Below are 12417 nucleotides of genomic sequence, written 5' to 3' on the forward strand. Positions count from 1 at the left end.
ACAAAATCCTGTGCAGCTGGGCTCATTTGGAATCAAAGGTGGCCATATCCTTCCCCAGCTGCAGGCTCACTGAAATGTTTATCAATTGGAATCAATCTCCCCAAAGCGACATTGTGGTCATGGACTGCACTTACGCACCCGACCAAAGGGACCGGGCAGCTGGACGGGTGGCGTCACTACTCAGCATTCCCCTCGTTAGTCGAATGAGCCGGGGCATTGGACTACAGAGCCTCCCGTTGCATTTGTCGTGTTTGCTTCGGTGCTTTGAATGTTTTGGTGGTTTCTTTTCCACGACACAACCACCAAAACATTCAAAGCAATAACGTTCTACTATCCCGTAGTATTTATTCTGTAAATGATTCTCGATGACTGTATTAAGAGCATTTCTGTGAAACTAAACACGTTTTAACCATGGTTAATGAAGTTATGGAAGCGTCGTGCATCACAATGTGGTTTTTGAGGTAAATCTTAGAAAGAACCGCCCCCTCCCCCTTTGGCTTTCGCTTGTGCACGCTGCGGTTTTGTCATCAATTGGCAAAGGCGAGCGCCGCAGCATTCCTGGATCGGTTGCACACACCGGCTTTGTGGGAGCATTTACCTGCAATATACTCCTCGATATGTCAAACTGCATGCAGGCATGAAACAACTGTGCGAAGGAACGGAGTTGCACTTCCAGCTTGACTTCCAGCTTGGCGCATTGAGCGTCGTCTGCTATTTGTAATTACTGAGTATGGGCGTAAATCGCACGCATGGCATGCCTCGTAAAGGTCATTTCAATGCTCAAGATTTACCGATCTGGAAAAAGTCCTTGTGGTTATGCACGCTTTGCAATCCTCACCGCAGCAGAACGACAGAAAGTCATGCACAATAACGCTGCGCTGACCGCCACCGGCATTCCACTGATGAGCGGTTCACCACGGCGGCGCTGTTCGCTGAAGCAATGGTGGTGCCATACAACGGCCGCCCGGTCGCTATAGGAAAACAAAATAGGCTAGACTTCAGATGAGGAATGTACCATAGTGGGGCACACAGCTGTGAGCTCTGCACTAAGCAGCAAGCTCCATCTATTTTGTTTTAAAAGGAGCACCTTCCCTTGATCATGCATGTAGGCCCACATTTCATAAAACTGTCATCGAAGTATGTTCTGTTTAGTTGTTGTACAGTTAATGGTGTGCATTTGTGTTGTTATGCATTTTCCTGCACAGGTCAGAACTGGCTGCCTTGCACTACAATGGCAACGCTGACAGGGCGCAACGCACAACGGCCCTGGGAAACGAGCAGTATGGAGTGAAAAACCCAAAAGCAAGAAAGGGAAAGCCGGTGGTATTTGCAATCAAAGAGCCTGCAACTTTTCATGTGTACATAGACGTACAGGAAGAGCAAAAAAAAAATTTGCACCTACTAATTAAAAGAGCAAATTTGGCTCCCTGTTTGCTGCAGATAAAAGCTTACCAGAAAAAATTGTATAGTATGCACCGGTGGTTCTCAACCATGAGTGTGTTGGGGGCCCCTTTCGGGTTTGCAAATGGGATGGGGGACCATGTGAGAGTGGTATAACGAGGAATATTTTTCAGGGAAGGGGGGTATATGCCACCGGTAAAAAAAAGTTACTAAAAAGAAAGCCTGTTCAAAAGATTGTACAGTCATTTTTCATCCATGTCATTTCTATTTTCATGATATATTATATTGATTCGGATTGTAAATATGAAAAAAAGACAGAGTTGAAGAGTGCAGCGATTGGAAAATATTCGCGAGTGTTCTGACGCTGATACGCCCCCCTTGGCCCAGCTATGCCCATGCCCCACAATGAGTTGAATGTGTCATAATGTCGAGCAGTTGGCACTTGCAGCTACAGTTGCCAACATACCTATTCAATGCCCACCTGTGATGTCTGACTTTTGGGCTTATGCGTGTAATATTGCTGAACAATTACCCCGTGAAGCCAAAAGTCACCTAGCCTTTTGTGTGCCTGGCTTTTTTGCATAGCTTCTATGTCGTGGAAAAAGCCAACATTAAAACTTGTGCTGCGCGGAGAAATTAAATGTACAAGTAATGCAGCGAAGCCAACTTTTCCCATTCCCACCAAGCTTTAGCAAAAAAAGAATAAATGAATGGGGTGGGAGGGTCCGGGGAGAGCATTGGGGAAGGCGTCGGGGACCCCCGGGGTCTACGGACCCCCATTTTAGAGCCACTGGGATGCACTAGAGCCACTAGATGGGGTTTCAGAGTATCGGCACTCTTTTGTCACGTTTGTATGCTGCCTAGAGCGGCTGTTGGTCGGACCGCGTCATGTGACATTCGTTTACCCTGAAATATCCATGAGCCCTGACATTTTGGTGCCTCTGTATTGCCGCATGCACATGTTTTTCGATAAATCGTGATTTTTGGAGCGCAGTGCGGCTGTATGACACGTTTGGGAGTGAGTTTTTAAGCCCCAGGAAAAGCAGCGATGCCGTGCTGCTTCCACCGGCCAGACGGTGGAAAACGCCTGCTTCACTTCCCACTGCGAAAGAACGACTGTGACCTAGCGTTGCCTACAGCCACTAGAAACGCGTAGCTTATTTAGTGGCTCTAGCGTAACCTAGATCAACTAAAACTACACTAGTGTAAACAAGCGTGACCCTGTCACACCAGTGGGCAGGCTTGAAATCCTCGATAAGTAAACGCAGCTGTCATGTTTGCAGAGCGCACCCGGACCAATTCTGTCTGTCGATGTTGTCTGCAATAGGCCGCATAAAGCTGGCCACTCGGGCGCCAGGCACCAAAATGGCTGCTGCTGCGCATCAGTGTCGTTACTCTTAAGTATAGCTTATTTAGTGGCTGTAGTATGCACTAATATCCCCGAAGCAGTTGTGACAGGTATAGTGCTCATAAATTTAAACGTGATAATTTAAAGCAAAGCATGAAATTTTGCTTTTGCCGTCTTCAGTTTTTAGAGTAAGTAATAACATAATGACAACTTGCACTTTTACATCAGAGTGAGCATCACCATTAGTGGCCACATTCCTAGGCACACGGTGTGGTTATCTCGAGCAGTTGTGCACACGTGTTGGTATACTGAAAATTTAGGTGTCAAGTTTCACCAATTCTCTACACATGCTGAAACGTGTGAAACTTTGTGATGTCAAGTTCTTGGTGTGGTGCGAACATATCTAAAAATATTATTCCCTGTCTTTCAAGACAAAACCATGAATTGCAAGCCAACGCTACATTCTTCTGTGTAGGTAGTGTAGTGTTTTGGCTATGTATTTTGCAGTGAACTGCCAAAAATGGTTTACATGGAGTACAGCACCAGACATTTCGGATACAGTTGCAAAATATTTGCATTGCTCCTTTTTCTACATGAAGAAAGCAGAGACTGTAGGATAGACAATGATAGTTTGTATATGAATGAGATTGACGTGATTTTTGGTTTGCATGCAACCGGTGCAGGTTATATTGACCGTCTTTTTGAGATTGTGGAAGAGGGCGTGGAGAGTGGCAGTTTCAGTGCTTCATGCATCGCAACTCTGCCTGTTCCACCACCACCACTTGCAAGCTCTCTTGAACCAGTGGACAAGGCTGTGCTAGTGCGGGAACACCTGTCAAGGTTTGCATCGAGACCGACCTAAGCACTCACAAGGCACCAGTGACGACAGTGTGTGATTTGGTCACACAATTGCACGTCTCTTTTGTAGCAGATCGTCATTGTGCTCAACTTCCCAGATGTCTATGTTACGTTTACAGGCTACGCTCGTTACAGCGGATCCGGCAACAACGGACTTCCGGTTAGAACAGACCATTAGTGTTGGTTTGTCTGGTCCCCGTGCATTTTAACTGGAGTTCACTCTGCTCATAACAGATTTGGCTGGAGCGGACTATCGGCTACAACAGACTAAAATTGTTTTGACTGAATGCTTATAGCAGACTTCCGCAATGCCGGCACCCGATATGCTTTTTCTTAGTTTATTTTGCAAGGAAACTTATGATTGATTGATTGTAGGGTTTAACGCGCCGACGCAGCGCAGGCGATGAGGCGCGCCGTAGTGGAGGGCTCCGGATTAATTTTTGACCTCCTGGGGATCTTTAACGTGCGCCAAAATCTCGTACATACGGGCGTTTTTGCTTTTTGCCTCCATCAGAAAAGCGGCAGCCGCGGCCAAAAATCGAACCCGCGACCTCGTGCTCAGCAGCGCAACGCCTTAGCCACTCAGCCACCGCGGCGGGTGCAAGGAAACTTATGTCTGAACTTTGTCGGCAGCCAGGTCATTGCATAGCCGAGCCAGTGCCACTGGCCTTTTTTTTTTTGCGACCAGCGACATGCCGGCAGGGTAGCTGATTATACTGTCGGATAAACAAGCATGGTTAGCCCTGTCGAACATGATGAAAAACAGGCCGTAATCGAAAAAGTACAGGCCTATATAAGCAGATGGTCCGCTCAACCGTCAAAAACAAAACCGCTGCAGATAAACGCGACTCTGGTGAGATTGAACAACTGCACTCCCGAAAACGCAAAGTGCTGCACTCGGAGTCGAGTCTCCAGTCTTCAGTTTTTTTTCATGTACTAAAGAACTGAGGTTCAATGAAGCTCGGCATTTATTATTCTAGGTTATCCCCCCCCCTCGTGGAACCTTTGCAGACGTGCTGCAGGCGCGTAGAAAGAACAAAGTGTCTGTAGCATGTATATGCAGTACTGGTCACCAGCCATGCTATTTCTCAGCTAGTTTCTGTAAATTTTCGACCTGCTTTTCAAACTCTCTGCACAAAATACTATGAAATGATACTGCAACCTTAATTTTTAAAGAAAGAGATTTAGTGTACCTTTAGTGTACTTGGCAGCACTGTATGGTACTGCCAAGTCTCACGTTTGTCGTTTTCGTGAATGTCTTTTCCACTGCTCCTAGCTGTGATGCTTGCTTCATGGCGTCTTGCTTGTAATGGGTGGGACAGATGTGAAAACCAGTTGACAAAGCATGAATTCCATTGTTGTTTGCTACAGCAAGAGTTGAGTTGCACAGAATCTGACCCCATGCCCTTCCTATCACAATTTGCAATGCTGCCAAGCTCATTACTTCCATTTTTTCTCAGCCTTACAGTCCTGTGTCTGTGTCACTGTCAGTTTTTTTCAATTTCTGCTTCTTGCATAGGTACCTTGGCATACTGATTTGTCAATAAGTCTTTTATATGTTACACATATCTCCTTGCATTATAAGCAGTGATGTTCTGTACTGAAGAGAAATATTCACATTTGTAGGCTCAGAAAATTCATGTTTTTAGCCTTTTTCTCCTGCAGGTGTGTCAAGTATTCCCTGCATTCTCTTTTTTAGTCATGTTGCAGAGTGCATTTTTATCCCACTGTGCCATATATTCATTGTATTAAGTTTTTTGTTGATTGCAATAAGTATTGTCGAATTGCTTTGATGTTTTTGTTGTATCACTGCTGAGATCACCAATCAGGGGTCCTGCGGCTCCATCAAGCTGTTGAAGTAACACCTTTTTCCGCTCTCCTGTACATTGCATTGAAAAGGAATATCATTGATTCATTCATTATAACAAACCTCCATTTTTCTTTAACACCTCTTCATCTTTGGGTTATAGGAAAGCATGATTTAGTCATGGTCAATATTTCTATAGCCTTTGCAGCCAAATGGTGCAAAACATGCAACCAACTTGCCCAAATGGTTACAGTTCCTACACTCCTGTGGAGTGCATTTGGTTACCTTGTTTTTATTTCTGTTTGCAAACTGTGATTGTCATGCATATAATTACGAAATAAAGCACCAAATCTGTCATGACCTTTATTTTTTTGGAGGCAGAGATTCTACTCGGGATATTTGAAACCGGCATACTGAGCCGAAGGAAAGGCATTCCTTATCTCCTTCACCACGCAGCTTGGCAGCACCTCGCGATGCCTCTGTCCGAGACGCACCCATACCCAGCGTACGAACTGGCGGCACTCAGTGTATCGGTACCTGCTACATAAATGAAAAAAAAAATTAGCAAGCATAGGAAATTGCAACAGGTGGAATACGTACACAAGATTTTTTGTTGGCATCTAACACAGATGGACCTAAAATCTCTGCATAAACACTTGAATTTTTTTTCCATACACCGCATTGGGTCATGTCACGATACTCGAGCAGCCTTTGACATTCCCTGCTTGTTCTATGTGTTGCAGCAGCAGTGCTTCCTTCAAAAATATAAGTATCCAGGCTTATGCAATCGAAGTGCAGACAAGGGAAGTCTAGAATCACGGTACACATAAATATTCTCCACATAAATATTCACAAAACTACCAAGGCAGTGGCTGGCGGGGCTACAAAGTATTAAAGTACAAAATTTTGTACTAGAGTGTGGCTGGTGATGGTCCCTCAATATGCGATTGCAACATTAGCTGCTACAATTCGTACAGTTATAAATAACAAGTGGGGCAGATGAAAACTACCTTTTATAAACGTCCCGATTTTTTAAGAGGATCCGAATGTTTGTTTCAATTTGAGAATAGGTGCAAATATTGCAACAAGCTCATTATATCCAATTTGATGCGAATACTGTACGTAATATCGGATTTTACGTCCCTAAACCACGATGTGGCTATGAAAGACGTCGCAGTGGGGCGGGGGGGGGGGGGGAAGAGGGGGGCTCCGGTAATTTTCACCACCTAGGAATCTACATACACGGGTATTTATGCATTCCGCCGTGGGCGGGAATCGCACCCGCGAACTCTAGCATAGCAGGGTGAGTGTTCGTACGTACGTGTGAATATCGGGTGCATCGACAATTGCAGGCCTATCTTGCCGCAGCGTATAATATGCCACCTGCAGAGCGTGGATGTTAAGGCATATCGGCTCAAAACCGGGGTGGCTTGTAATGCATTTTGAGCCCTCTGGCACAAGGGCCGCCACCCTCGAAATTTCGGCGCAGCACACCGACTCGAGCTCGCTCTCCATTGGCCGGCAACGACCACACGTGCACCTGAAATATAGTTTTCGCTGTATCTAATACTCTACCGCAGGCCGCCCCCGGACAGGGTTGTACGCTGGCGAACTCCCAAATGAGTTCAAAATATCACCAGTCCACACCTTTTCCACTTTTTATATGAATAAAGCACTCACTGTGGCACGGCCAGAAATACTAGAATAAAAGAGCGCGCGCGCGCTGCCGTTTGCATGAGTATGCGCCGAAGTAAATATTGCCACAAAACTAACGCTTCAATCGCTCGTTACCGGCGAAAAAAAAAAAGTTTGGCAGCGTGAGTGCATGAAAAATAAGCCAAGAAGCGCGTAGCAGCAACACTTTAGGCGAGCGGGCGCCGGATGTTTGCAGCTCAACGAGATAAAGCCCAGAAAACGTCTAAAGTATTACAATGTGCTGTTCCAGTGGGCAAGTATAAAACGATCTCCGAAAACGTCAAACATCGCCACTTACCAGTCGATGTTACCACTTCGTGGAACTTGTTCGTTGACGGCCTCCTCCGGCGCGGCAGCGGCTTCTTCGTCATCGCTGGCCAGCGGGTCAAATTTAACATGGTTGTCCGGATTTTTGACATCCTCTTCCCCGCTGCTACCAGCAAAAAAAAAAGTCGATATTTTTATCCGACGATGCAGACAAAGAATCTGTGTCGGAGCTGTGGCGGCTTGACATGGCACGTCGGAGTGTTTACGTCCGTGGTGCAGCACGTGTCTGCAGGAGCAGACGCCGCAATAAAGTCGCAGCGTACCGCAGCGCCGCCTGGAGACACACGCGGTAGAGCGCCCTCGCAACAGTGTGACGTCACTGCTTGAATCGGCGACCAGAAACCGAAACCAAATCCTGTTCACGTGAATCGTGCGATAATAAATTTTTTACGCATAATATGTGTATGTGAGAGCATGTATCATGTTTTATAAAGAAATATAAAACGTTTGCAACAAAGAATGCACAAGCAACAAATTTGGTGGCACAACACCTTTAAGGTATTCATTGAATGCGCGAGCTACTAGGCCGTTGATTGCGGATGTATACTTTGGCTGCTCACGGCATCTTTGTAAAGTAGGATTCAGAATTCAGCCACTTTATATACACAATTTTGTCTTGTTACTGATGGTCTTGGTAAGCTGAAAATATGGCAACATTACCAGCTCTAGTTAACGCAATGAAGGTCTGCTTGTTGAAAATAGAAATGGGGTGCTCGATATGAACAATTATTTTGGGAAGAGATTGAATGTAGCTTGGGATACTTAAACCTGTCAGGATGACGGACGTACATATATGTCCTCTGCAAACACCTTCAAAATGGTCAACAACGTATATGTTTGTCAATACTTGTATTTTTAAAAAGCGAGCCTTTTTCGCCAAGTTCTCAAGCTTGGCATGTGCTGCCATTCTGCGGAAATGCGTAAAATGGTCTTGCCCCGACGGCTCTTTTTTTTAATTTTTTGATGATTTACTGCAACGGCGCGCCGGCTATCGCTTCTGCTTCCCCTAACGAGGGGGCGCTTGGGTGTCGCCCAGCGGGCGCCTCTCTCTTCTAGCGCCTGCCACAGACCAACGGCACCTGAGAAACTGATAAGGACGTTTTTTTCTGTTTTCTATTTTATACGACTGTGCCGTACATCACTCGCACATCCGGCCGCGCGCCCGCGTGCTCGCGCGCAGCGGCTGGTTTTGGTATCGTCCTCCACGCGTTTCGCGCTTTTTGGGCCCGCGAAACTGATGTCTATCTGATTTCGATTCGCACAAAACGTGCCGGCTTCTTACTCTCGTTATTATTTAAACTTTTTTTGTGTTACTCAAGAATAAACCGCTCTTGTAACAGCACAAACGAACAATTGTTTGTCAGTTCATGGTTACCCTAAAAAAATTCAGAATATTTTTTTCTCGAAATACGTTGACCCGAAGAATTTAAATCAGCAATAACAAAATCGACCCAGGGTTCCCATTTGGCGAAAAAATTCGACACTGGTCTACGGGTCAAAAAGAGAATACCTGAAACTTGTATTGTTGTTTGCATGTCAATATTGAAATCAGGCTGGCGAACCGTTGAGAAAACAAACCGATGCAGTGTATTATAAGTAATCAACTCATTTAGTGTCTGTCTGCGCAATCCCTTTCTGTGAAGAAAACATGAAACGATGAAACGTGAATGGGTAAAAATAAATGGTATATCTGCAAACATCGAAGCGAAACACGTAATTTTGTGCGATCGCTAAATGTTATTGCAAACACTCATTGTTTTCCTAATTGCTGCGTTCGTTTCAGTCCTGCTAATGAATAGTCACTATAGCTGATGATTTGGGGAACATGGTTATTACAAAATGAAGCATTTTTTTTTGTAGCAGATAGACCTTCATTTTACTTTCTAGATGGTGCTCTAATTTATTTAAAGATATCTGCCTTTTATTATCCCCAGAAGTTGTTTCCGAAATTTGTGCCTCAGAGTAAAACAACAGATGACAGGAAAAGGAGAGCGCCGGGTACTTTGTGTGGGAATAAATTTTTAACAACGGGTATTTCGTGTGGTCTCTTTTTGTGTTATTTTATGTGTTGTTACCAATGTCGTAAAAATTTTCTGGGAAGGTGAAAAGGTGCTCACCTAAAAATGTCATGTTGTCCTGTGGCCGGACGTCTCAACTTTAATATATATTTTGAGGATCGTTTGAGTACTTCCTTAGGACATCACAATTTGCAGGAAAGATTATGCTGAGGATAATCTTACGATGCCAGGATGTCTTAGTGTTGCCAGAGTTAGAGGCATGTTACCACAAATATCAAAAATCATGTTTGCATTCCAAATGTACTTGAGGTACGTGCATTCAGAGAGTTTCACAGCTTTGTAATATTACGAATAAACGAGAATAGCAGAGTTTGTTCTGGTATTTTCGTATTGTAACATTTGGAACCATCTGTAGACACTGTTGTATATTTTTTAAAATTTGATCAGGTTATATAAGTAGAAGTGTATATTGGTACTATATTATTGCTGGCACCTGCTTTATGTATACGGTTATGGTTATATACGTGTGAAAAAAATGAAATATTTTGCACATCTAATCTATTTCTGCTTTGGTTTTCAGCAAAAAACCTGAAGAAAGAAATAAATATATTTTGTGGAAGGTAATCTAGGAAAAATAATTTTAATATCAAGACTTTAGAAAGAGAATATACAAAATAAACGTACAAGCGAATGCTGCAAATCCAATATTTTAGCTGGTTTGTTTCGGTCTTGTAACGTTTTGTAATATCTTGTCATAACATTTGCATGTTTCTAAACAGTTATGACTACAAATATAGAAACCAAACAAAGTGGTTATAAAGCATAGTGTTTTTCTTTGTATTACAACAATCTTGTTAATCACTGCCGTGAAGTTGTATATAAAATCGTCATCAATTTATATTCATACAAGCCTGTCTTAAAACCTTTCCACTACCATCGTCTTTAATAAATAAATACAATTTAACTGTTCAAATTAAATTTCTGAAATTCTAAAAGTACGATACAGTGAAGTTCGGGCCCTTCAATATTTAAAACCGCCCTCAAGTAGATATCTTTCACTGAGTATACTTGTTTTCCTGAATGGTGTTTGTTTTCATGCCGGCCTAGCCGACTTGGCGTGAGGGGCGTAGAGAGAAACCACGGAGGCTTCTGTATTCGCCACGCTTTTGTGTCCACCCGATGAGCTTGCCCGAGAACGACGCATACAAACGCGTCGGTCACTTAAGTATAGCTGAAAGCAATGTCAGCTTTCGAAGAAGGATTTTCTTGCGAGAGTCCTCGAAGCGGACGTGAGCTGAACGTCGATCAAGGGGTAAAACAATGGGCAGAGTTAGGAAGAGGTCACACACGTTGTGTTTATGATAGTTTTTCTGCTCAAAGTTACTGGGCAAAGTTTCCGTTCGTCAGGAGGGTGCCACTGGTCTCGCCCAGACTCCCGTGTGCGCTCCGAGCTCCGCATGTGTTGCGATTTAGGGCGGTTTTCCTGCTGTGTTCGTGCATATGATAACCAGGACGTGCTTCGGAACATTACCGGGACCTGCTCAGGAAGTTATAAAAATCTCCTGCGCCATTGGGGAAGTTACGGTGTTCTTTATATGGACCACGTTGGGAGTAGGCCTAGACCATTAGGCCTAGCGACCGCCTCATCTGCACCCGGACGGCTTCGGCGATCAACACCGCAACGAGAGCCTCACACCACGGCATGATGAAGATATTCACTCCCGAACAAGCCAGCTGGTTCCGAAAACTTTTAAAACGAGGGTTAGCGATCCTACATTTCGTAAACTGATACTTCGCTCACAGGACAGTTTGATGATTCAGTTCTTTTTACCGCGACACCTTCGTCAAGAACTATGCCTTCCAGCGCAACTTACCGAGAACAAAGCTGCCGAGCTCAAAGTAAGCCTCTTACCCGGCAAAACCATTGCTGCCTTGCTTGCTGAAAGGCCATCCGCATTCTTCAAACTTAAAAACTCTTCCTTCGTCACGCTCAATGGAAAACAACAACGCATCAGTATCTATGAAGCCTCCGACGGGAATCATGCAAAGGAGTGATCCAAAGTGTGGCCGCCAACACGTCTCCAGAAGTTCTTCTTAAACACCTTAAAGCTTTTGGATACAAAATCCTCGCCGCCCGCACGATGGCCTCTACCCAAACTGCGATCATCACGTTCTCCGTTACATACGTGCCTGTAGAAGTAGACTACAACGGCGGCCTGCATAGGTGTGCGACAAACAAACCACGCGCCCAATACTGCCCTAAGTGCCTTAACCTCGGGCATCGAGTGGACGTCTGAACGCAAGTATCTCATCGTCTTTGCATTAAATGCGGTTCAGCAAAGAAAGATGAAGAACAGGAATGCATCACCAAGTGCGCCATTGGCGTCTGCCCGCACCCATCCGAAGACAAAGAATGCAAGGTCCCACGTGAAGCAGACGCCGTGACAAGGCTTCAAGCCTACCAAAAGAGGCTTGCCATCCGGAAGGCGACAGAATCACCGATAGGATCCATGTCCAAACGAGAACCACCGACCAAGAATGACAAGGCATCACAGAGCAGGCGTCACAAGAAACCCCTAAAAAATGCCAAAGCATCAACAGAGCGTGCGCCGCACCAACATCGAGCGTCCACCAGCACGGGGCTCATGAAGGTGTCGAAGCCCACTCAGGAGCACCGAACTGTTCAGGTGAGTAAGCCACTTTCGGCTGTAAAAAATCGCAGAGAAACTAACGCCAGGTACACGACGTTTCCACACGCACTAAAAGGCAAGCACACTGAGGACACCACACCAGACAACACGCGAGAACACATCCCAATAAACCTCTATGGAGGTACTCAGGAAGACCCGACCCCAGAACCTGCCTACATGGACGCGGAGAGTGAGACCAATGCGCACGACACTGAACAAGCGCCTCTCGCCAATAGAAGCAGATCCCAAACCCCAAGCAGGCTATCGTCCACC

The 12417-nt window shown here is 45.0% G+C and overlaps 1 protein-coding gene across 1 annotated transcript; it reads right to left on the bottom strand.

Annotated features, from left to right (window-relative positions):
- Positions 1-5800: 5800 nt before the first annotated feature.
- LOC144160714 (P2X purinoceptor 7-like) lies at positions 5801-6929 on the bottom strand. Its single transcript, XM_077691911.1, has 2 exons — positions 6736-6929; positions 5801-5951 (listed from the first exon to the last, which is right to left on the bottom strand). Exons 1-2 carry the CDS (start codon positions 6927-6929, stop codon positions 5801-5803), a joined length of 345 nt encoding a protein of 114 aa, XP_077548037.1.
- Positions 6930-12417: the final 5488 nt, after the last annotated feature.

Source organism: Haemaphysalis longicornis, unplaced genomic scaffold (assembly GCF_048455015.1).
Source record: "Haemaphysalis longicornis isolate Haplotype H1 unplaced genomic scaffold, Haemaphysalis longicornis Haplotype H1 scaffold_11, whole genome shotgun sequence".
Lineage (NCBI taxonomy): Eukaryota > Metazoa > Arthropoda > Arachnida > Ixodida > Ixodidae > Haemaphysalis > Haemaphysalis longicornis.

Excerpts from the sequence above, each read along its gene's own strand:
- LOC144160714 (XM_077691911.1), bottom strand. The coding sequence starts at position 6,929 with ATGGAGAGCGAGCTCGAGTCGGTGTGCTGCGCCGAAATTTCGAGGGTG. Across the intron at positions 5,952-6,735 it reads GATGCACCCGATATTCACAC|GTACCGATACACTGAGTGCC; the intron begins GTACGTACGAAC and ends TTTATGTAGCAG.